The sequence below is a fragment of the Xiphias gladius genome, chromosome 10, assembly GCF_016859285.1.
Source record: "Xiphias gladius isolate SHS-SW01 ecotype Sanya breed wild chromosome 10, ASM1685928v1, whole genome shotgun sequence".
Lineage (NCBI taxonomy): Eukaryota > Metazoa > Chordata > Actinopteri > Istiophoriformes > Xiphiidae > Xiphias > Xiphias gladius.
The window spans coordinates 14,888,260-14,913,497 of record NC_053409.1 but is presented as its reverse complement, the minus strand read 5'-3'; the positions used below and the strand labels follow the sequence as shown (position 1 = coordinate 14,913,497).

The 25,238-nt window shown below is 39.5% G+C and overlaps 2 protein-coding genes across 4 annotated transcripts in view; one reads left to right on the top strand and one right to left on the bottom strand.

Moving 5' to 3' along the window:
- Positions 1 to 3,299: 3,299 nt before the first annotated feature.
- Positions 3,300 to 16,143, top strand: impg1b (interphotoreceptor matrix proteoglycan 1b). 3 transcript variants are annotated; one of them, XM_040136317.1, is made up of 10 exons: positions 3,300 to 3,534; positions 3,809 to 3,993; positions 4,098 to 4,499; positions 5,833 to 6,473; positions 12,544 to 12,763; positions 13,344 to 13,554; positions 13,726 to 13,911; positions 14,026 to 14,209; positions 14,809 to 14,892; positions 15,535 to 16,143. In XM_040136317.1, exons 1-10 carry the CDS (start codon positions 3,476 to 3,478, stop codon positions 15,616 to 15,618), a joined length of 2,256 nt encoding a protein of 751 aa, XP_039992251.1. In that variant the 5' UTR covers positions 3,300 to 3,475; the 3' UTR covers positions 15,619 to 16,143. The 3 variants fall into 3 exon arrangements, with proteins under 3 accessions (XP_039992251.1, XP_039992250.1, XP_039992252.1); XM_040136316.1 differs by having other exon boundaries at positions 5,821 to 6,473; XM_040136318.1 differs by lacking the exon at positions 14,026 to 14,209 and having other exon boundaries at positions 5,821 to 6,473; positions 15,535 to 15,635.
- A 1,127-nt stretch (positions 16,144 to 17,270) lies between these two features.
- Positions 17,271 to 25,238, bottom strand: part of myo6b (myosin VIb) — a 46,951-nt gene continuing 38,983 nt past the window's right edge. The window contains exons 31-34 of the mRNA XM_040138247.1: positions 22,269 to 22,372; positions 20,284 to 20,418; positions 19,049 to 19,267; positions 17,271 to 18,237 (exon numbers count right to left, since the gene is read on the bottom strand). Of these exons, the coding sequence (XP_039994181.1) occupies positions 18,038 to 18,237; positions 19,049 to 19,267; positions 20,284 to 20,418; positions 22,269 to 22,372 (658 nt within the window). The 3' untranslated portion in view covers positions 17,271 to 18,037. The remainder of the gene's footprint in view (positions 18,238 to 19,048; positions 19,268 to 20,283; positions 20,419 to 22,268; positions 22,373 to 25,238) is intronic.

The following is a 25,238-nucleotide window of genomic DNA, read 5'->3' as shown; positions in this document are numbered from 1 at the left end:
AATGAGAATAAAGGATTTAATCAAACAGAGATGTTTTGGCAGTTGAATAAATAACTGCCTGCTTTGATTTTTTTCCTGTTGGAACTTTTAATTCGAAAGGAGAAAATATATATTTCACTCTTCACAAATTTGTATGATTCTCTAAATCGTATATTCAGTATCTATTTTTGTTGTTTAGAGGCTGGTGATGTTGACGCGATGCCACTGAATGATGCCCCAAAGTTGTTTAGTACTGACTGTAGGGATACACACAGAGAATCACTCGATATAATGAACTTACGTGCAAATGTCTTTTGTCCAAGAGAGATGGATTGTAAGTGATTTAAGAGGCTATGATGGCCACCTTGGCTGCGGTGGGTAATACAAACTGCTCCACAACAGCTGCTGTGGCGTATGATTTTAAAATGAGGCTGATTAATTTGAGGTATTGGAGGTAATTGCTTCGCTCCAGAAATGAGTTTGTCAGAGAATAAATTTCCCACAGGCATCAAGGTGTCGGACAATACGGAGCTTGTTTCCCCCACAGAGGCAGATAAAACACACTGTACCTTCAGGGGGTCTTTGTGCTCATGATTTTAATATTCACAAAAATGTCATGAATATGCAACATCTTTTAAATATACAGTTTGACATTTACTCAAACAGGTTACTAACATTTTGTGCTTTCCCAGTAATATCATGTTAAATGATTTATTGTAACGTTATGGCATTGTACACTGTTATGTGCTGTGCATTCATATCTAAAGCTGCAATGAAATGTTTCTGTGAAGGAAATAAAAGGCTAATCTTATAGATAATTCGCTAAATCACAGCAAACTCCCCACATGCAGAAATACCAAGATCAAGACCAACAGTTATTTGATTTCTCCAAGCTCTAATTTCCATCCTTTCTACGAAATATTATGTCTTGTCATCCTTATATTTGTTTTTCTTTTTAACATAAGATTAAATGGTGGCCTACGTTCATACTTACATGTGACATATTTCCTCTAATTTTCCCAGAAAAGCCAAAGCAAGACATCCATTAAGTTATGTGACGTATCTTCAGTTTGTCAGGAAGCCATCTGGGAAGCGTTCCGGATCTTCTTGGACAGGGTCCCGAACTCGGAGGAGTACGCAGCGTGGGTTTACACCTGCCAACATGAAAACCTCTGCATGGACGACCTGGCCCAAAACTTCAGCAGCTCACAGGAGCATCTGGAGTTGGCGGCCAGAGTGAGTCCAGCACAAACACATTTATGACAATATTTTCACACTGCATGTCTGTTTTCTTGTCAGTCTACAGTGTAAATCAGTGATCGCTTATATCTTCCTTCTTATTTCCAGAGAGCAGTCGAACAGGCTGAAAGTGAACGGTAGGTGCAAACTTCCCTCTTAAGTTTTGCGTTAAATGTGAGTTTCCTGTGTGTGTTTGCAGTCATTTCTTTCAGAAAACAAAAAAAGAAGTGCAAAGTGCTAGACGATTAGTAAATGAGGGGTAAATAATTATCAGTGTTTTCATTTCAGAGGAACTATTAACACCTCGGCTCAAAAGAGGTTCACGCCAACTAAACCTTTGCCACCCTAGCCAGTAAAAATGTGTGTAGGGGATATTAGACAAAACTAAACATTGATTTTAACCATAAGTATTAACACAAATTTAGTCCAGAAGATATTCATAGTCGTCTATGAATAAATTCCTAACAGAGTATGTCCTTTTTTTCTCTCCAGCGTTGTCATGGGAACCCCAGACCCAGGAAGAGAATGTGAGTTGGACATGAATGCATCAATGCTGCTCAATGAAAGCAATTAAATTACTTTATGAACTTAACAGCTGTCAATAAATTTACACTATAACATCATAAATTGACTGGCGAGTTGCTGTTTTGTCTCAGGCACCTGGACAGCCCCTCTGATTCTGCTTCCAACTGAGGCTGACGTGGTGAGCTAGTCTGCACCTTTGACCCCGTTTTTTCGCAATCATTCCTTTTTCTGTTCTGAATCTCTGTCCCGTGTCACTATAGGTATTGCAATGTAATGTGGACTCTTGTTTGCCAGATCAAAGAGGATCCCAACATGACAAAAGAGAACTATGAGGAGTACATTGTTGAGTTCAGCGTCACCATCGTGGACCCGACGTACAGCGAGCTCCTCAGTGACCCCGAGGCTCCACGTTACAACGACATCACGCGACGGCTCACGGAAAAGGTGAGAGTCAGGCAAGAATTTAAAGACCCACAGTAAACGTTAACATTTTTTCTGAGCTGTCTGCTTTACCTTCTTACAGACACAGAGAGCCCCTTGGTAAATGTGCTGTGTTTAAGGGCTTTAAAAAATCTTACTCAGGGCAATTGAACCATGCAATTCTTTAGGAAAACACCCAGGTGAGCTCTTTTGCGGTTAAAATGTGTGTGTTCTATAAAACCTAAGTTCTCACATCAGCTGTTCTGTCACCGTTACCTCTTTGCCGACAAAATATCATCCTCTGTCTTGTTCTATACTTCTCTCCCCTTATTTTCCCCCTCAAAACAAAGCCGTTCTTTCACAGCAATGTTGTATCATTATGGAAGATATCTTACAATGAGCTCAACGTGACCGCAAGCCTCTGTGATATTGTATTGTCAGGTGTAAAACTCACCCTGACTGATTTAACACCTTTAAAAATTGCAACCAGGGGACTTAAGATTAGACAAAATGACTTCTAAATGACCACAGGCCTGGAATAGTAAGATCTAAACATGTAGATAATCTCTGACTAAGAAGGCGTTGACTGAGACTGACCACAGCCCTTAAGAACGATGGTGAGAAGCCACTGGCATATCATTTCTTTTGAAAGAAATGCATGTTGGCTCTCAATTAGATAGTGTACGCTACCACAGAACGAAAAGTGTACCTACAAGCATACTTGTGTGCGTGCGTTTCTTCAATGTGGGAACAAGAAATTCAAACAGCGTTCACAAATGCTAATTAGGTTCAATCTTAAAACTTTATGTCAAACTTGCAAACATAACATAACATGGCAATCATAGCCCCATTTAACAGCAGCCGCTTTTGCTGATGCTGGATTAAGAAATAAGAGCAGCTGCATCTGCATCTGGCTGTCATGGCTACTACCAATCCTTAACATTACTGGCATCTTTATTCCCGTTGCCAGTGTGCAAGCCACTAATTCTTCCGAGCCTGCTGTTCCTTCCCTGCCCTGCAGTAGCCATCACCTGACCCCCCCCAGACACACATGCACACTTGTTCCCAATCCCCTAATCAGATCCCCGGTGTATATACAGGCCACTTTCCTCACTTCCTCTCTGTTTTCGGTCTTTGACTATTATGCATGAACTCTTGATGTTCAGCCCTCTTATTCTGTATTTTTTGCCTCCTTCCAATTATCATTTGCTTTTATAAATCACCAAATCTAGAGAAACATGATCCAAGCCCAGTATTGCAAAGCATGTTTCTTTCATACCCATTTCATTCTCCCTTGCTTTTCTGTGCATAGATGCTTCATGTGTTTGAAAAAGTTCCAGGATTCAAAGAAATTCGTGTTCTGGGGTTTCGGTGAGTTTCATTAAAGATTTTATAAACGGTTTGGCACATTGATTTTGACAAAACAACATAGTAAATAAGACGAGACTGAGGATATATATATATATATATATCTTTTACCCTTAAGTGGCTTTTATTGAAGCGTTTCTCTCAAGATAAACTATAACATTACACAAAATATCTTCTTTTGCATAATCAGTCAGACATTTCTGCCTTAGTAGACATCCATTACCAGTGAGGTCTGTCTACTTTGAGGGATTCTGACATGGTTCATTGTGTTGATTAGCTCCGAGGATGTGTCTGTGCGCTACGCTGTGGTCTTTAATGGAGAGACAGAGCTCAGTGATGATCTTGAGGAGACGGAGACAGATGAGGATGTAAATACTCCTAAACTGAAGCACATCATTGTAAAGGCCTTAAATGAGGATCCATCACTGCCGCTGGACATACAGACACTCAGCTTTAAGGCTGGTAAGCATAATATCATAATCCTATTTAACTGAATAAAACAATAGGATAGCGCTCGGAATACTAGATTTTAAAGCTGTATAAATGTTTTAACTCGTCCGTTTCAGTAACCACAATTCATCCAGTTGCTGAGCTCGGAATGAACTCTGTTGAGAACACAGTATATGAGGACAACACTGCAAAGGCCCCGACAGTGGACAGCTCTCCCACTCAAAGTTTCTTCCCCACTGTGGCAGTTAAAGAAAACTCTCTGGAAGCTTCTACAATCAAACCAGAAACACACACCTTTGTGCCTTTCATCCCAAACATCCTCCCAGAAGCCACTTCTGCCATCAGTGATGAGTCTCCTTTGATGGAAGCAGTAGAAGAGGAATCCACGCAAGATCCTCCTGAAGAGGCCGGTGAAATTATAGCTCTAGACAAAATACTAGAAGCTACCACAGAGCCGGAAAAGGAGGAGGCAGAGCCAGAGGTAGAGGAAATGCCACCAACTGAACAAGACGACAGAGGTGAGGCTGAACCTGAAGAACAGGTGACGGATGATGAGCCTACTTCAGGTTAAACCTTGTTTTTAAAGCAGGATATTGAAGTTCAGTCAGGACAGAAAAGTTTTAGAATCCATCGCTTTATCGACCGACCAAACATTAGATTGTGGTGTGGAATCCATTTAGAGCTATTAAAAGGGAGCAGGAAGAAGCTCCCAATTAAACACCAACTTTAACAGCACATTTGTCAACTTAATTTTACACTATTGCAAGTGTCACAGACTCCACAGGCGTTTTTAGTAACACATTAAAATCACTGGATTGTCCAAATAAAAATTAACTTTTTTTTTTTTTTTCTCTTACACATATCTATACAGAACACTCACCTCTCATGGGAAATGGAAATGGAAATAGCAGTACAATAGACTTGGAGGTTTGCCTTAGCACATGGACATGCTTCTTGCTGAAGCAATACATCATATTAAAACCCACTAACAAGCATCGATCTGCCGTCTGGTCAAGTCATTATAACCCAATGCTGTGCAGCCAAACTTTGCTCAGACCTGAGGAACTTCATTTTAAATTCTAATGGAGTTTCCAAAGATACCAAATGTGTCAGGCTTCGTCAAGCTGAATTTGGGGGAAATGTGTATAAAAAGTTGCACACAGTATTTTTATTTGACGGAACACCTTTGACATTGAACTCAGTGTACACATCATACAGCTTGGTTTTTTAAGACAGGTACAGAAAATGCATCATACTATGAAATTAAGTTATTTTAATGTCTCTCTAGGAATTTTTTTTTTTTTTTTTTCAAGTATGGAGGTAGAGCCAGACAGTGATCAGCATAGATTAGTTTAGCACATAGACTGAAAGTAGGGGGAAACAGCTAGATTGACAAAGTTGAGAAAATCCACCTACTAGTACCTCTAAAGCTCACTAATTGGCACATTGCATCTCATTTGTTTAGTCCATACACAAACATCAGTATGAGAATGATGACAACACTCAGTCACTATGCTAATGTTAATCAAGGAACTCCCCGTAAAACCACAAATTGTTGTCTAAATTTCTGTTTCTGTGTGGATTAAACAAACATGATATAACATGCTAATTAGTTTTTTTTTTTTAGAGGTGCTGGAAGATGTATTTTTAAACTTAAACTACACTTGCAGCCAAATCATCAAAACAATAAGATATGAGTTCTGGTAGAAGATGATGCACGAGTGTCCTGCCTAAGTTGCAATCATATCTATACATAATGAGTTGACTGTGTATTTTTTTATTAAACAAAATACTTCCAGTGGGTTATAAAACCTCTTGTGATATGTTTTCTTTTACAAGAACCTGAACCAGTTGATGGGGTCAATGAGGAAAATCCAGAGCTACAGAATTGGGATCTTCCCCCAGCAACTTCAGACTCCCAACCTGAAGAAGTGATGAGTGGTAAACCTGGTGAAGTTAACCTTGATGTACCGGAGTCTACAGATGCTACAGTAATGGAAGTATCTGTCATAGAAGCCACAGTTCCAGTCTCCACACTATCATCTCATGAAGATACAATCCAAGGCATTGAACCAGAAACAGATGCGGAGCCTTTACCATCTCCTGCAGAGAGCGGCGAAGCCCCTGAAGATGGAGATGAGTCTAGTGGAAGGCATAGTGGAACGACCCCGGTCTCAATGGACCTTCCTGCTGAGAACTCAAACATTCAAGAGGGTGTAGGAGCGAGTCAGAACGGGATGGAGGTGGAAGTGACCGAGCTTCTTGAGGAAGAGATTGGTAGTGGATTCCCATCAGAGTCTGAACGCCCGTACGAATCCAGCCCTGCACCAGCCATGAGACAAGCCAGTACCCCTCTGATGACTGCAGTGGACAAGAGCAAAGAGTTAGTGGTTTTCTTTAGCTTGAGGGTCACTAACATGATGTTTTCTGATGACCTGTTCAACAAGACCTCCCCGGAGTATAAATCACTGGAGAATACCTTTCTTGAGCTGGTAGGTACACAAGCTTTTATGCTGGATATTATGCTTCTCCATGCACTATTATCATATCTAATTTTGTAGCCCAAAATGAAATGTGTGATAAAAGTACATCTGTGCAATATTTACTGTTTAAATTTGGTTTTACGTGATATTTTAGTAAATGCAAAGAGATATTAGAGTAGCCCCAGGTTGGTGCTTAATCTAAATCTTGTAGTGCTGCACAAGTGAGGATTCACTTTCCAGTAAGCTTTGTCCTCACAGCTGATTGTTAATCCTAAAAATAACAGGAAATTATAATAAATTTATATTTTTTTAATCAAAAAATTTCATTTTTATAGATAAGTATGATAAGGCTTTAACAAATTCTTGATCAATTCTACAGTATGCAATTGCTTTAATTTCAGAGGAGCCAATGTGTCAATACTATAATGAAAAAGATGATCAAATTATTCTGTTTCACTTAGACACAGCACTCTGGGTCCAGAAACTCTCCAAACCCTGGAGCTTCCAGTAAATCTGGGCCTAAGAGACAGACGACTTTAGCCTCCATACCGGTATTTTTTTTTTTTTCCATATTGGAACTAAATCTCCAATGCCTCAGAGAGAGCATGACCTTTCTATTTCTTAACTAACCTTTCTGAAATGCAGTATCGAAAAATCTGAGAGCACCTAACATTTCTGATGTTTCTAAAATACTCAGCTTTAGTTTTCCGCTTTGCTTTTGTCCTTAACATTAGACATTAGACCTCATGGATCAGCTTTTTGTGGTTTTATGTGAAGTGGGTTCTAATATTGGCAAGATTGTTTTGTGTGTTTTGCCTTAATTCTTTGAATTGTGCTAAAGTTTTAGCTTCTTCAAGGACTGTTTAGATTCTGTTTGACTCATATCTAAGAATGTAATTTTGTAAAATTTGTCGGCAAGGTATTTTTCCAAAGTTTATGAATATAAAAACAAAAGAGACCTTTGTTATTAGGATTGAAAATTAAAACAATCTAAGAAACACGAAAGGTAAACATTCACAGTGGTCTAAATGAATAGTTAAGCATTTGTAAATCTGCTTATTTGCTTTCCTGCATAGAGTTAAGGGGTGTTCAAACAGAAAGTGAAGCAGATTTTTGTCTTGCATTACCATCCAGCCATCAGATTTGACCGCTGGATGGTTTTTGCAGTGTATTTATTCAGACAGCTAATGTACCAACTACAAACGTTGCCTGTACTCTAGCTAGCAGCCGTGTGTTCTGTGGCTATGTGCCTGTTTGGGTGGCAGACTCACCACAAACTCCAGTTCCTTCTGTTGTTTCCCTCCAGTCTCTCTCCTTTTTCTCTATGTATGCTTTTTAGTGACGCTAGATTCATAAGGCCCTGGGAAAACCCCAAATTTTGAAATATCATCTTCACCCCAGATGAATTCATGTCTATTCACACCCACTTGTCTTTCCAATGACTTTATATGCAAGCATGCATCTAAAATTTACCTCACATTCTGTCTAAACATACCCTTACATAAGAACATCGCCAAAAGCCAGTTAGCTTAGCTTAGCATAAGGTAACAGCTAGCCTGACTCTGTCCAAAAGTTGACTTTGGTTTTTGTATGGTTTAAACAATATATTACGGCTAGTTGTTTCTCCTCGTTTCCAGTCTCTTTACCTAGCTGTGCTAACTGGCCACTGGCTAGTAGCTTCATATTTAGCTAATAGATATGAGAATGGTATCAATCTTCTCATTAAACTCTCAGCAAGAAAGCTAATAAGCTGATTCCCCACAACGTTGAGCTACTCCTTTAAAGAATAACATTGTGAGCAAAACAACTGTTGTCAATTCTTTGTACAGCCAAGCGCTCTGGCGTGATATGCTAAAGAGATGCTGCTTGTTGAAGCTACTTTGTATAATAACATAACATACACTGTTTATTATATGTCTGTTGTGGGGTTATAATTTTTCTGTACATGACTACAGTGTATGCTTTTTACAGTTTTCTCTTTTGAAAATGAGAAATGTTATGTAGTGAAAAATCTAATTCTAGTTAGGCTAGTTAGTTTCTCACCAACAAAATCAAGAATCTATGTATTGCCCGTATGTCTCTGTTACAACATTGACCAGTGTGTTTGTGCATATTTGAAGCCTTAAAGATGAACTTGCAGAGAGTGAGTGAGTGAATGAATGAATAAATGCTGAGTAAACCTAATAGGAAAGTCACGCAGGTTTATGTATCTTATGTTCCTGAAACTGTACTGCTTTATGCGTGGTAGAGAGCAAACTAGCCCTGGGTAGTCTGAATCATGGGACCTTGGTCGGCCTTAGTCATTGGTTTGTGACTAGTGGTAAGAAGCTTTAAGTAACTCCGGTCAGTTCAAGCAACACACATATTGTGCTATTAATGGTTCCAATCTGCTTAGTGTGACATCAGTCAGGTTTGCATGAACATCTGTATGCATGTTGCAGTGGTATTACTTGAATGGGTTACCTGCTATTATAGACATACTATATGTATGTACCACCATGGGCAACAAGACAATGAAATAAAATTGATCACTGATTGGTTGAGGTTATTTTGTTTTGGAACATTATGTGTAAATCCAATGCACATATTTATAATTAATGCTGAAATGCCTCCTCTTTTTAATTTTTTTTTAGGACAAATAGGCTACATTGCTCATTTTCTTTAAATAAGAGCTTTAAATTTGCATTAGCTGCTGGCATACAGGTGAGGTAAGGACTGCATCTCTTTAAATCTGCACCTGTTAGCTGACATCAAAGAAAGAACCATCGCTTGACATCCCTATTTAGTGTAGAGGCATGCCCGGAGGTTGACAGAGGGGACGTATTTTTAGGCTTGCTCGGAGGTGCCCTGCATTCTATGTTACGTAAAGGTCTCAGCTTCAAACTGAGGAGGTTTCATCTATACAAATTGGATTGCCTGTTAGCTGCAAGGCCAAGAGCCAGAGCAGAGGAAATGTGAGCTACTGAGGCAGGTGGGCTTAGTCTTCTGAGTGATAAGCCTCTGGGTTAAGATAAATGGCTAATGTATTATATTTGGATACTTTCTCAATAGATGTTCACTCATTTATCAGAGTAGTATACATGAATGTCGAAAAGTTGTAGGTTTGATTATTCATGCAATGAACTGGATCTGTTTTGATTTTGTTTTCTGAAAGAGAAAGCAACATTTTCCATTCAGAGATCGCCTGTCGATTCATTCTTAGACTGTTTGTTTTATACCAGATATAGACTAAATGTATGTCTTCACTGGATCAGGGAACACAATATGAAGAGGTAGGGATACACAGACAGAAATTGCATTCATAGATATTTATTACATACTAAAATACAAAGCAATAACAAATAATACTCCATCTCCAATCTTTAATGGTTGCCCAAACCGTGGTTTCTGCAGTTCTCCTCATTACAGTGTATTTAGCTTCCTGGCAAAGCTAATGTGGTCAGACATTTGAACTGGTAAGTATTTTACCATATATTGTCTATTGTCAGTATCCCATTAATATATCTTCCTTTAAATGGGCTACTTAGTAGAGAAGAGACACTGTGATACAAATATTTCAAACTGGTCCAAGCTGTTTTTTTTAAATCACAGAAAAATAGCAGCAACAATAATATAGATGTAAATACATTATGCAGCCCATTTAAATGGACATAATGAAACATGTAATGTGTCACTGGATATCGGACACCTTTTATGATAATGTACATTTACTGTCACTCACATATATACAGACATATTTATGAACTATTAATCTAGAGTAGCTTTCAGCTCCCGTTTTCCTTTGCCCCACTCCTCCTCCATTACTCCTGTACCTACTGGTTTGTGAAGCAACCAATAAATTTGGACATGGAGGTTGGAATGACTTTATTTGCTTCAGAGAATCTGAAACATTTTCATGGCAGCACAATATTCCTTGTGACTTTTCATTTTGTGACATCAGAGAAGGGATGTTTCACTGGGTTTTCCAAAACAAAAACCAGTAGATACATGTGTAACCTCTGAGAAGCACATGTGATTGTGTCAGAGTATGAAATTATGGCTGTGTTTGTTCCATGCTGTCCACATTTCTTTACGAAAGTATAGTGTGTATGGGCAACAAATGAATCTGCAGCATCGCTGCTTTTCCTTAGTCCACAGTACAGACTGCACTGAGGTTTGCTGCGAAAGAACTTGGCTTTGACCTTGTGTGGAAAGCAATAGAGCAACAGATTGGTATCTAATCTGCAGTGCACATGTATAATTTGGCATTCTGCATTAAGACAAATGGAGGACCAAACAGCAAGCTGTGTGTCCAGTTGTACTGCACCCTGTTGACCATTTGTTCTGGATCTTGGATCCTCTTGTACTCTCCTCTTCTCTCAGAGACTTATTACCTATAGGGATCTAGCCCTCAGTAAACTGTCTGCCTGTGATAAGTGAAGTAACCCAATCAGAGCAGAGCTCCTTAAGGCCTCTTATCTCCCGCTCCACAGCCAGGCCAGCTAAAGCATCGTAATCTCTCCCTCTAACACTGCGATGGTTTGATGTTTGCCTCGTGTGTAGTGAACATGAAGTGGCTGGAAGGAGAGCGGTTCCGATCGATGAACATTGATGCCGGCCCACTACTTGAGCTGGCCGACTTCCTCCCCATCTAAACATCACCACCGTCATCAGTCCAAGTCCATAGTCTTAATAGACTGGTTTTTCAGTTATCTGAGCTGTAGATCTCAGTCTCAGGGAAAATGTTTAAATGCAACAATGTGGAAAATTGTAAGATGTGAGTTACAACGAGGCTGCATAAATGTTTTTCTACTGCACAGATGTTTTTTAAAATAGGTGTTGGTGATGCTGTATACTGCCTTACAAAGAAAGAGCTAAGTTGAGAAAAAAGGGTTTGAAGTTTCCTAATTAAACTGTGCAACAGTTGTATAAGTTGTAAAACCTTAATTTTAATGGCTCATTAGGATTATAAAGTGCTGTCAGACTTGTCAGTGTTGTCAAAACCGTTATCCAAAGGACACACGGAAAATGCAGGATCAACAAACACAATATGTTCTTTTGTCTTCGGCTTTCTTGTCCACTGTAGCCAAGGAGCAAGTTTAATAAATGAATTTAAAATTTAATACATTTAGTATATGATTTAAAGTGGGTGTCAGCTTAACCACATCAAAGCATGCTAATTCCAGGGGCAGTTACTGCTATTCTGCTAAACTAGGCTAGTTAACGTTTAGCAGGACCAGTGTATCTGGTGTTAGATTCTCATCTGGACCTATTTTTTTGCAACTATGTCGTTACCGCATTTTGACTTTGAAGGGCAGCGTAGGTCAGATAATGCAGAGATATTTGACACAACGATATAGCATGTATATGTTGAGATAAAAGCCTCCACCAAACAGCATATATTATAGATGTCTTTTGGACTTGAGATGGCTTTGCTGTCATGCAAGTGTCTGATCTTTAAATCATGTGTTCTCCGACTCTCTTCCGTGACTAGAATTAGCACGTTCTGTGTTCCTATATTAACGCTTATAAACCTGCCCCTAATTTTGTTCTGGATCTAATTACAGTCAGCGCAGTAATGGCAGGATTTCATGCTTGCATCAAAATTTAATTATGAACTATCCATAGCATTCACACTTTAAAATGTGACCTGAATAATTCAAAATCAACCCATGCTATGACAACCTCAGTTCTGTCATTGTGGAAGTAAAATCCACAGGATTAAATGTGGTCTCTGCTCCCATGGTCGTCTTCTCAGGAGGACACAGATCGTCACTGACTCTTGGCATGGACATGAATCTGACATAATTTCATTGACCTATTGTAACTGTCCAAGTGAAAATCTTTGTCCTCCTAAGATCAAGAACGACTCCTTTCTTACCCTGTAGGATGAAACCAATCATGGCTTTCAGGAACACTATATTCCATGTTCCTGCTGCAAACAAGTTCTTTTTCTCACTCGTCACTAACTGCACATAAAACTAATCTTTTTAATTGAGAAATTTCAGTACATCATCTCAAAAATCTGAAAAGGAGTAGTTGAATAAATTGATAAAGTTCCTCAAGAAATGAATTTGCTTTCCCTCACATTCTCCCACAGCTTCTGCCATATCTTCAGTCCAATTTGACTGGATTTAAGCAGCTGGAAATCCTCAACTTCAGGAACGGTAGTGTTGTGGTGAACAGCAGGATGAAACTGGACAAGCCGGTACCTTATAATGTCACGGAGGCTGTGCACTGTGTGCTCGAAGACTTCTGTAATGCAGCATCTAAACGGCTTGACATCGAGATCGACAGTCGCTCCTTGGAAGTGGAACCAGGTGAAATCTCCTTGATCATATAATCGATGTTCAAACTCACTGTTAATTTCTTTCCTGTTCTATTTATGTAGGAAAAAAACCTCGAAATCGCAAAAAAAAAAATGCCTTCAAGCAAAAGTAAGTTCATAGTTCCTGAAATACATTTTTCCCTGTTGTGTGTATGAAATATGGCAATGCTGGCAGATGTGATGACATGATACAGACACCTCATCCAGAAAAAGAAAAGTCCATAATCTGTTCCTGCAGTGACCTATGCTCATGCAACAAGGTCAGACACTACATGCATCCTCGCTCTGCTGTCTCTTGCAGTCTGTAGGTGAGGTGCTGTATAAATCTGATGCATCTTTTTACTTGGGAGGGTTCATGACTGTTTTTGACCTCATTAAACACGCCTCAGTGAAAACAGACTCCTCCATTCACATCAATCAAAATGGCCTTTAATTTCCCCCTCTGTAGCCAGCGAGAGACACGCCGACACTGCATCAATGAGCTATCACTTCTCTGGGCTGCATTTCTTCTACTTCCCTCTTCTCATCTGCTTCCGCTCTTTTCTTTCCTCGCTCCTCTCTCTCGGTTTCAGCTGACCAAGCAGACCCCTGCAAGTTCCTGGCCTGCAATGACTTTTCACGCTGCGTGGTGAACAGTTGGACCAATGAGGCGGAGTGTCTGTGTGATCCGGGCTACAGCACCGTGGACGGCCTGCCCTGTCAGAGCACCTGCACTTTGCAGCCAACCTATTGTCTCAATGGGGGCCTGTGTGAAATAATCCCCGGGCACGGAGCAACCTGCAGGTACACGACGGCAGAAGAATGACGAGTGATTATGTGCATTTCAGGGCATTTCCTACGAAATATGTGCAAATCGCAAACAAAGTGAAACTGTCATTTTATTTTAGTTAACTTCACAGTATATAGGGTACTTCTCTCCGACTCATACTGTGTATATTTTTTCATCTCTTTCAGATGCCCTGTAGGTAAATACTGGCACTACCATGGAGAACGCTGCAATGAGCTGGTGTCAATGCCGTTAGACCCTCCTCTAATCATAACCTGCCTCGTGGGAAGTCTCTGCCTTGTTTGTGCTGTCATTGGCATTTTGATATTAATTAACAAGAAATGTCTAAAGACCAGAAAGGCTGTAACACTAGTGTAAGTATGAGCCCCTTTGCTGTGCATAATTTAAAGTGTTTTTCTCATTCATGGGGTGTCTCCCTCTGTTTTAAAATCATTTTAATTCACCACCTCATCTCCTTTGCATTGTAGGCACACCCTTGCTCCCTATGCCTTTGAGAATACTTTGAGGGTGAACCCAGTATTTGAAAATGATGACGGTGTCTTAACTCAAGTGTCCACATTGCCATGCCCTTCAAGTTCTGCTTCTTCCCAATCCCAACAGTCTGAGCAAGAACATTTTGCCTCAATTGAGAATATACATCTGAGTATTGAGGTACACTGTGCCGTGCAGCACAAATGGCTAAACTGACTAAGCAACTAACCTCAAACCTTCAACTAATATTAACTGATACACTCTAACAAACTCTCTACAAGTTATCACCTTGTTTTCCTTGTAGAACAGTTGGGCTGCACTCAACCTCCATGCATTTCGTCTTTGTTTTGTATTTATAACTTAAAATTCGCCATCAAAGTTAACAAACTGATGTATCACTTACTTAAACAGTATTTCAAAACTGTTCATCGCGGCTTTAATGGTAATTAAATGCAGATCAAGGTCCTCGTGTACCTTCAGCAGTTGCTCAGAGGCCTTATCCCACAGATTCAAACACAATTTAGGGTGTTTAAGGTACACACGATCCAGAACTTTGAAGATTCCTTTTGCTAAATCAAACAGCGAACTGTGCACTAGTAGTTGTAGGTATAGTCTCTTTTTGTAGATCTTTCCTTCTGGCAGCTCGTTCCATTGGTACAGTGCTTGCTTTCCTATGCATTGCATCTGTTTAATCTACCTGAAGTGCCCCTGGAACTTTTAATATACAGTTTGAATGAAGCACACTGTAAACACTGAGCCTGTCTACTCTGTCTCCACAGATCCCCAGACAACTCTACACAACAAGATCAGAAAAGTTAATCTCAGAAATGGTGGACTTTCATCACTGCATTCCACACAATGAGGTGAGGACCAAAAACTAAACCCTGATATTGTAGCTGATATGTCAGAATTAAGTCTTAAAAGTGTAAACTTGAGGGAAATGTAGGGATTTTGGGCGTCATAGCAAACTCATGTTGAACCTGCCATGTAAAACTAAGGTTTTATAAAACATACAATATTTTTAAAGTGACATCCAGTGATTTCACACTTTAGATATCCAGTATGGTTCATAAACAGCATGTTATCTTCTGGTCTAAGACAGTGTTGAAGTAAATATGAAATATTTTACAGCTCTATGATGCATACAAAAGGTAAAACTTCTGTGCATGCTGCCCTTGCTGATTCTTTTTTTTTTTTAATCTCACAAACCAAATCATCTGACTTTTAAAGCATTGCATTAATTTGATACTTTTTCTATAATTTTTTTTGTATGACAATCTAACCTCCAAATGATTTCCAAAGAAGATCATGATTGCACGACTTGTGTTGATCAATGCTTCTGCTATGTACCTAGAGCAAAGAAAAAGTCTCCCGATAGTTTAATTAAATTCTTTTTTTATACAATGCAAGTAACTTGTAGATGAATCTCCAAGGGTATGCTTTCATTTATCATTTGAGAAATGGCTTGTTTAAGGATGAGTCCCTCTCCCTTCTCTCTCCTCTAGACGTGGCGACTTCCAAATGAATACAGAACACGTTGTCTTTTAAGGGCATCAGATAACGAATGTTTTGAAGTAACAGTTCTTTGATGACACCTGAGGAGGAGCCAACACGGTGACACAGAGCAAAACACGAGGAATAGATGACTGAAGCTCCCGTTAAACTGTATGTGGGATGCACGAGCAGATGCAGGTACAGTAGACCAGTGATTGAGATTATTTGTTCATAGTGATGAAGGTGTCTTGTTAGACAGAGAGCTATGGATGTTAAGGTGGACTTAGGTTATCTTGCAGTGGAATCTAATATTTATTTTCTATATTAAATGGTAGGAACATTTCCTCTATACCCTTGGCAAAGGTTGTTTTTTTACCTCACAATGAGGTATTTATTATTTACAAATTGATACACATGTTGGTATCTTAACTTTAGACTGTACGATGTTGTTCATTTTAATGCTGCTCTTAAACTTTGTTGTGTCCCAAAAAGAGAACGAATGTATAAGCTGTTGACTTTTGTCATGACATATTGTGCATAGAAATACTGGCTGCTTTTCTGTATGTCCCTCATTTTGTCCTATTCAAAACAACTTTCCACTTATTATTTGTCTTCTGAGATTTGGGCCGTTTTTTTTTTTTTTTTTTTTTTACACATTTTACATTTAAAAAAATCAAAGAATAAAATGTTTTTTGCATTAAAAAATATTGATGTTTCATTTGTTTGTGACTGTCCAAGGCTTATTGGGTATGTCTAATTGAGCCAGATGTGATAAATTAAAATCATTTATTGATGAGACTAAGTCTGAGCCAACCATATTTGTGGGACAAAAAAGTGCAAAAGGTGTTTGCAATCTATTCAAGGACATGTCCACTTAGTGTTTGTTAAGGTTGGTTACTGAAAATTGACTATAAAAGCTGAAAAAAATGCACCGAAGAGGCCCCAAGTCTGTTTTTATCCAGCTGATCACTTAACTTGAGTGAGCCTCAGCTCTGTGGGGCATCAGGCTTGGTTGTTTCATTAATCTACACACTAATCTCATTAGCTGCCGTTAGCATTAGGATTTCAGCTCCATTTACAGCGCACCGGCCATTAACAGCTGATGTTACTAACTCTGAATTATCTACAGTAACTTAGCAAAAACAAAACAAAACTGAAGAACATGGGGGCATACATTTATTTTCTACAGTAGTCCAAAGCAAAGGCCAAAGTACAACAGACAATGCAAGAGGGAACATATGAAAGTGAATCATTAGTTACAGTATCGTCGACTGTATCTTTCCAGTAAATAAGTGAGTCTAAACAAAGGTAGAATCTGATTGTTCAATGAGATGATTGGAATGTTCATGACCCAACCAACAGGAGTCAAATAATCAGCTTAATAAAATATTACATGAACAAACACACGTAACACACACACACACACACACACACACACTACATTATTGTCTGTAAAACAACCCCAAACCCACAAAACTGCAAACAATCTTCTGCACGTCCCTTCTTGCATATCAAATAAAACAACAATACAAAATAGTGTCATTTTTCAAGCATTTCAACATTCAACAGAAGTGTGTATGCGGCAAGAAAATAACGGATGGATAAAAAGACAAAGACTCTAAGGTGGTAATAAGCACTTCTTCAAGCGAATGAATCTTTCTTAAAAAGTTATTCTGGAAGGAAAATACATCCTGCAACTGCATGAAGAAAAAGATTTAAGTATTATCCAACACATAATTTTTTTACCATTTGATGTCATATTTGTAGTAGATAGAGGATGAAATATAATAGTACAATCTTTTATATTTTACTTATTATAAAATACAGTATAAGCTAAAATAAGTATATTTTATTTTTTTAATATAACTTATCCTCTATCTCTTCATTGTATGACATTCTATCCATGATTGTCATGTTTAAGTACTGTATGCAAAACTGAGAAAGAAAATCTGAATTCCTGTGTGAAAAATTCAATTCTCTCTAATCAAATCAGGTGTATTTATAGACGCTAAATGGTAATTATAACGTATGACTTAAAAGACAAAACTGTTACTATTAAAAGTATCTCTACACATTTTCTCTAAAAGTCAAATTTTTTGTCCCGATAGCAGACCATTAAGGTTTCAGGTTTATAGTTACAGTAGACAGGCTACGCACCAATTAAGACTTCCTTGGTGTTGTGCAGTGATGTTGCATTTTAAGGCCTCACAGTGGGATATTGCATTCAAGCACAGATTGAGAAGAAGACAGAACACACTTGCTAACCCTACACTGTGTTAGCTCTGTTCCACTGGAAAATCAAGATATAAAAAGTGAAAATAAACAACATACAGGTCAGGTAGTTAAAAAAGAGATGATTCAGCCTCTTTCTCTGTGGTAACTTCCTTTCATCCCACAAACCACAGGTACACTGGGCTGCCCTTTAATGTGCATGTTTGTGTCTGTTAGTGTGTGTATCGGTGTCATGCTTCAGGACCAAACCGTTGGTTCAGTGCTTATCTTGTGCGCTCTGGTTCACTTGAGGAGACTCTGCAGCATGGCGGTAGCGTGCGTGGGGCGGGCCTGCTTGTTCTCAATGGCTTTCTTGAGGTACTGAATTCCATCACAGCGTTCCCAGATTTCCTCAAACTGCCTGGGCAGGATCTCCGCCCCCCTCTTCCTGGTCAGGCCTGTCTCCTCCAGACTCAGCTCACACATCTCCATATCGTCTTTGCCTGATTGGTGGACGAAAAGAGGACAGAGGTTTACGGGCAGGACGTGTACTTAGTACAAGTATGCTGATCACAAACATGGTTAGCCACCCACTTACTGTACATTTACTTACAAAACACCTTTATGTACCGCATAAGAAGTTGTCTAAAACAATTATTTCATTGACCTAACCTCAAATGTAATGATATTACTGCTTTCCTTTGATTTATATCTTTATATATATCTTTGGGTTTTCGACTGTTTGTCAGAGAAAACAAGGGACTGGAGGATCTAGGTCTTGGGCAATTTTCACTCAATTCTTTTGACATTTTATAGACTAAACCAGCATTTCCCAACCTGAGATAAATCAGAGGCAACTCAAGATGATAACAGGCATAAGACAGGAAAAAAAAATTCTGTTACACAAATTTGTCTTTTATTCATTACTTTAATCTTATTTTTTTTAAATTATATTTCTTGTGAAATACTAGATACTTTATAGGCCTTCAAAAATCCTTCAACAATCTCTAAAGATCTAAAAAGCCTTCTTTGGTTGAACTGCTAACAACTCTTGTCAACACTAAGGACATATAACCTGTGAGACCCGGACAAGTAGAGAACGCTTCATTTTAATGGGTTCCAGGCGAAAGCGGTTAGGAAACAATATATTAAATGAATCATTAGTAATTTGAATTTAAAACAAAACAACAACAACAACAAATTATTTGCTCATGAAAATAAAACTTATCTGCAATACTAAAGTAAAGCAAAATAAAACTGATTTTCTATAGAAAATCTCTAAAATATGACAAAAAACAAAAACTGCTGACTCACCTGCGACTAACACAATGGGCCGTTTGTCTGGGTGAAGCTCCATCTGTCTGGCTATCCAGGGCCCATCAAAGTGGGCGTACCACCAGCCCTTCTTTTTATTCTGGGGGTCCTTGTACTGGTCAGCAGGCCGGATGAAAGGAATGCGGAAATATCGCTGCTGGCGGTTCATGGCCACTTCCTGATGCTGGGCCGCCATCGGAGGAGCTGGGTTCTGTTCAGCTGCAGAGGGGCAGAGAGACAGCGTGTGATCCTTAAAATATTCGATCCGAATTAGAAGTGGAGATTGCTTTTCATCTCCAGGGTAGCTTTGTACGGCGGAGTATTCACAACAAAAAAAATCTGTCATTTGGTTTCAGATAAATGTAACCTTACTTTACTAACAGCAAAAACACAATGAGCTGGGCAGAAAACAAAGTATAAAGCTTTCAAAACATATAAGATCAAAAAGGACCCAGGAAATGCTCATGTAATACTATATGGAAAAGCCACATAAAGCAGCTTTTAGCCTCTTATGAAATGGCCCTGATGAAACCCCTGCTGCATCAACGGAGGCCAAGAACGGGATCCAAATATAAGACAAACAAAGTGCAGCCAGTACGGCTTTCAGGAGCTATCATATCAAAAGAAGAAGGCAAGTAAATATAGTGAAATTAGAAATAACAGTGAATCTCTTGTTTGCATTCCCCATCAAACTTAATATTTGTTTTTAGGATGAAAAAGAAGAGAAATGAGGAGTACCAACAAGCTTTCAGGCAGCTAAATAACATTTTGTGTGTGTATGTGTGTGTGTGTGTATGTCTGTTGCACAAACCATGCTTAGTTGAGCTGAGAATGAAATGAGCAAAGCAGCGAGGTGTCATACTAGCAGCCACTGAACCTGACGAGGCATGGCTGGCAGTTACTTGCTAATTAGAACAAATACTTCTGACGGAGCCAGACAGAAGGCGGCTGGATTTTTAGGCCTTGGCGTTTTGTCAGCTAACTGAATGTTAGATAACACAGGCAGGATATTTGTGCAGGTCAGTAATTCCTGCCGATGAAAGCGAGAGGCGAAAGTGGAGAAAAATAAACGGCTGTAACCTAATGTACCTGAGGTGAGGTGTGCATCTGTAAATAAACATGCCCATTTACATGCTGAATATATGAGAGTATACAGATCTCATATCCACAGGTAAAGCATTATAATGAAAGTTATTTAGAGCAACACAATAATAGTCAGAACACTCTCCACTAACCATAGTCAGTGACGGATTTAGGAGCCCTCTGATCGCTTCCGTCATCATTGCGTTTCTTGTTCTTGGACTTCCATGCGTGATACACCTTCAGACGACGGTGGAACTCCTCTCTGCAGGCCGCCAGCAGCTCAATGTCTGTCCACACAACAGGACACCAGTGAGTACTCAAATGATGGCAACGAGCAGAAACTGATGGCAACGTGGTGAAACACTAAGAGAGATGTGAAACATACAAGTATGACTTATCATTTCCATCCTATGTAGACCGGCTTCAAGATATTTTCTCTACATTTATCATTTATTTTTCAAGACAAAGTCTAATTCTGGTCAAGTAAAACGATAAAATTGAGAGCTTGACATGAAGAAATCCATTTGCATCCAAAGAAATTGTATTATTTTACATCTCTTAAAAATGTTAAAGGAGTAGTTCAATGACTTAGTATTGAACTTGGGAGATTTAACAGGAGACAAAAGAATTGTCAAAACTGTATTATTAGAGGCAGAGATCCCCTTACTTTTAGTCCCCAGTATGGGTCAAACTCAAACACACTGGGTCCTACATTTCCCATAGTGCTAGATTGCATCTTGAATTAGACACTTCCTGCCTCCTAACCACCTGTCTTCCCATTGATGGGTTAAACTAATGGGTGCTTGTAGGTGGATTTTATTACCATTGGACAGAACCAGGCTAGCCATTTCCCCTTGTTTCCAGTATTTATGCTAAGCTAAGCTAAATGGCTGCTGGCTGTAGTGACACATTTAATGTACACAAGAGTCTTCTGACAAACTCTTGGTATGAAAGTAAATTGTAATTAATAAGCGTATTTCCCAAAATGTCAAACTATTCCTTTAAGATGAAATGCTGCATGTCTAAAAGATATTTTTAAAACTTGGCTGTAACGTTGGTTATCTTGGATTTACTGACATTTTTTGTGTGCGTATTTTCTGTAAATATTTTCTCTTTTAGGAGGAAATATTGTTTTCTGTCAAAAATATTTTAAAAGGTTGGTTGCAATATTGTTTACAGTACTTGCTGTTGTAGTGATTTGGAAGTCACATGACCAATTGGTGGGTTGTGTATAGAAACCAGAAACAACCTTGAATACCACCCAGTGGCATACAAAACAGCTGAAAACATTCAAGGAATACGGCATGGTATATTGGACAAAAGTGGAGTGACGCTTTTAATTTTGATGAACTTGTATCAAAGCTCAAAATATGAGACAGTATAATAAGGAGTTTGAGGGGCTTACAGTGTGATTAAATACTAAGAAAATGTTCATAACAAACAGTACTTTTAGAGAATATAACGCTATAATCAGTCAGACTTTGAACACAGCTTTTCGGTATCACCACCAGCACCACCAAAGCAAAACGGTTCCACAAATTAGCCAGATGTGCTTGCAATCCCACAGGGGATATCAGAGTCCCTAACACTGATCAGAGTTCTGTATACATTTGGCCAGCAGAAAGGCAACTGCTTTTCGTGCTGACCGGGGAGTGGGTTGGCTGGGAATGACTGGGAAGGCCAGAAGTCTGCCATCCTCCCTAATGATCATTTCCTCTCTCCACCACTAAAACGCATGCTGATGAGCCGTAGCAGCTGTGGGAACATCCTTACATTGGCCTTTCGATTTTCTCAGACAAGACATCTTGTGTCCACACTCTGTGCAGCTGCGGTCTCTCTCGGTCACTTTGGTTACGCAAAAAAATTACTGAGAGGAAAAAATGCCACAGAGTGCAGATGAAAACTTGTGTATATGGAGATGGTGCCATTGAATTGATGAATTATTTAATGTGGGGAAATGTAGGTTGAAAACTGTAAATACATTTGGAATTAAGGAGGGCAAAGATGTGCATAATGCATCTCACTAAGAGCTCTACCACCTCGATCTGTTTGTGGCGGCTGGTTCAGTTTACACACACTTTGTTTTGTTGATAAAGACGGCATCATGCTGAACCTGGGTGCGTTTGGGATTTCTCACCACAGGAAGTGTTGATGACATCTCGCAGCTCAGCATACTTCCACTTGCTCAGGTCATACTTTTTCACACCAGCGGCTGCTTTGTTCGCCTGCACCTGAGGACCCCTATGGCAAGGAACAGATGAATGTGGGTGAGAGTTGGGGAAAAAAAAAAAAAAGGGGGGGGGGTGCAGACAGGTACAGCAAGTGTGACTAGTTGAAACAGATGCCTCGCTTTGTTCAAGCCCTCCTCATTGTCTCAGCCGATTAAATTCACATTAGAGGCTGGTCAGCAGGGGAGCTGAAGAGCAGAGTTTGTCCACATCCTTACAGCCTACTATTTCAACTCCAGTTAAAATAATGCTAAGCTATTCTAATGTCACCACTTGCCAGATGCCTGCTTACATCTGCCGGCATTCAGGGCGTTTTGTCCAGGCTTACGTTAACGTGAATGTGAGATGACCGAAAAACAAGGAACAACCATGCAGTACTTTAATTTCAGACTGATGGCGCAGTTTCAGCTACTTACGCGACTGCTGCAGCGGGTCTGAGCTCATGTCTCCAGCTTCCCTGCTGAGCTGAAGCTGCTTATTCAATAATACAAAGGATTTACCTCTTCTATTTACAGTCGGCATAGCTGCTAAAGTCTCAGTGTAGAGGATTACTGATCTACAAAACATTAGCCAGATTACCATTACCATTTATAATTCATACTGACTGGACAGATGAGACTGATTTTTGGCTGGGACACGTGCCAGCGTGTGATGTTGATGAGCCAGGGCTGAGGCAGGAGAGGAGAAGTGGAAGTGCAGTGCTGGCCAAGGTTTTTGCTTTTGGCAATAGGTGGTTGGAGGAAGGGGAAGGTGGAGGGAGCCCGTGGTCTTTCGTCCTTTAGCTACGATGCCAGCAATGGCAGCCAGTGTGTACACTTGTACTTCATGCAGGCTTTCATGTGCTTAAGCTCTGCGGTGTGCACATGCGACACACGTGGCCTTTGGAGCTGCTCTCTTGCCACAGATCTTCTTTTGGTTGCCAAGGGTCAGCTGACTCACAGGGATAGTAGGAGACACATGCAAAGTGGCCAATGGATGCCTGAGCCAACACTGACAAGATTACAGGCTACTGGATCAAATGAAATTCTGTGCTCACCGGACCTGCAGATAAAGACCACACAGGAATTGAGAGAACTTCTCCTGGCTATAAACACAGAGCGGAGTAGTGGAAACTCGGTGCCATGGATATTGTGAAAGTATCCAGGTTCAAATTAAGATAAGCAGCTGCAATATGCTGTATCTGTTAAACATAAAGTAGTTTCAGTCAACAGTTTAAACAATGGTCCCAGTAACTGGCTGTGTGCGAAATCACTCCCTCTTCGCTGCATGGTGCACTATCTATATATTTATAGATGAGGAAATGACTGTTGAGCGACTCTGTCAGTGAAGATGCAAAATGACAATGATTAGTTAATGTCTGAAATCTCAGTTCACTGCCCACTATAAAGTAAACTACTGAATCTCTGTTATGTAGGGAGTAGTGAATGAGTGAATGAGGAGTGATTCTGAACACAGCTAGTGTGTAAGGTACATTAAACTGTAGGTAACCATAGTAACAGTTCTACGTGTGGTGCTAGTGTACATTACCTGTTAACCCGCCTTTGTTAGGCTGCCAGTTTTACTCAACCCTTGTGTTAAGCCAGTTTTTCCCAACCTAGAGGTCCCAACATTTATCTAAGGGGTCAACAGATGATTAAAAGGGTAGAAAATGTCCCTTTAACATTTAAGCTGCATGAAATTGGGTTTATTTTTTCTGACTGCTCTCTAATTATTACTCCTTTTAGTTTGAAATACCTTTACCTCTTTAAGTCTCTAAAAATCCTTCAAATCAAACAATTTTTTGCTGAAACACTCAAAACTCATGTCCACACTGAGGTTTTTTTTTTTTTTTCCCAAAGGGTCATGAACCAAAATGGTTTGGAGCCACTGGTTTAAAGTTTTGAACACAGTTCTTCTTTTTCCCTATGGTAAGTGTGCATTGCATGAACTTGATAATGAACTCTGAGGTGTCCTGATATATAAAATGATGGAGCTTTCTTTTCCTCCATCTCGTTAGTTATTTTTACACTCTGTTGGGACGACTTGTCTGGTATTCACGTACACACACAACTGTGTATCATCACTAGTGCTAAGCTCACTCTCAACACTAGAAAATAAACATAGTGTCCTTTTGTGCGACTGCAAATTTTGTACAATACACATTTTATCTTGGTGCGTAAGAAAACTGAATATTTTGAGCTGTTGTCAGCGGAGTAAATACTTGGTAACAGCTATCTTCACAGATAGCACATACTCTAAACAAAAAGGCCACTGATATGACTAATGAGATTTAAGGCAGAGCGGAGGGAGTGAGTAAAGACCTACAACAAAAATTCCCTTGTAATTATCAGACAGTTATGCAGAAGTTATAAAATATATATGTATCCATAGGACAGGAGAACACCTAACAAGCTAAATTTGTGAACACTGAAAGTATGAGACAGGGGAAGCACATACATACATGGTCAAGCTCATGACTTGGTGCTTTGCACCAGCACTGCAAAGGATACAGACAAGCTTAAAACCCTGCAGACTCATGCACAGCCAATTAGGATCAGAGACATAAAAAGATCACAGACAGCACATTCCAATCCACCTCTCATTTATGATTCGATCATCTTCATTTTTATGTATCAAATGATCACACATAATTATCCTCTAAATGGCACATCTCATGATTCATGCCACATAAAGTAACACCTACCATACATCTAAATTTGATTAGTGATTTGTAAAAATCGAAAGATTTTTCTGTTCGCTTTGCATTGCTGGTATAATTTTGCATCTATTTTAAGCAGCTGAGAGATTAAGGACTATGATAGAGCTTAAGACAGACAGACAGGGAGGGAGTGAGTGAGTGATTATTGTTGGTGTTAGGTATGCTTGGATAAGGGCAGTCA

Coding starts and splice junctions, on each gene's coding strand:
- impg1b (XM_040136316.1), top strand. CDS start 3,476: ATGCTTCATGTGTTTGAAAAAGTTCCAGGATTCAAAGAAATTCGTGTT. Junction 3,994..4,097: donor GACACTCAGCTTTAAGGCTG/GTAAGCATAATA, acceptor CGTCCGTTTCAG/TAACCACAATTCATCCAGTT. Junction 13,912..14,025: donor AGAAAGGCTGTAACACTAGT/GTAAGTATGAGC, acceptor TTTGCATTGTAG/GCACACCCTTGCTCCCTATG.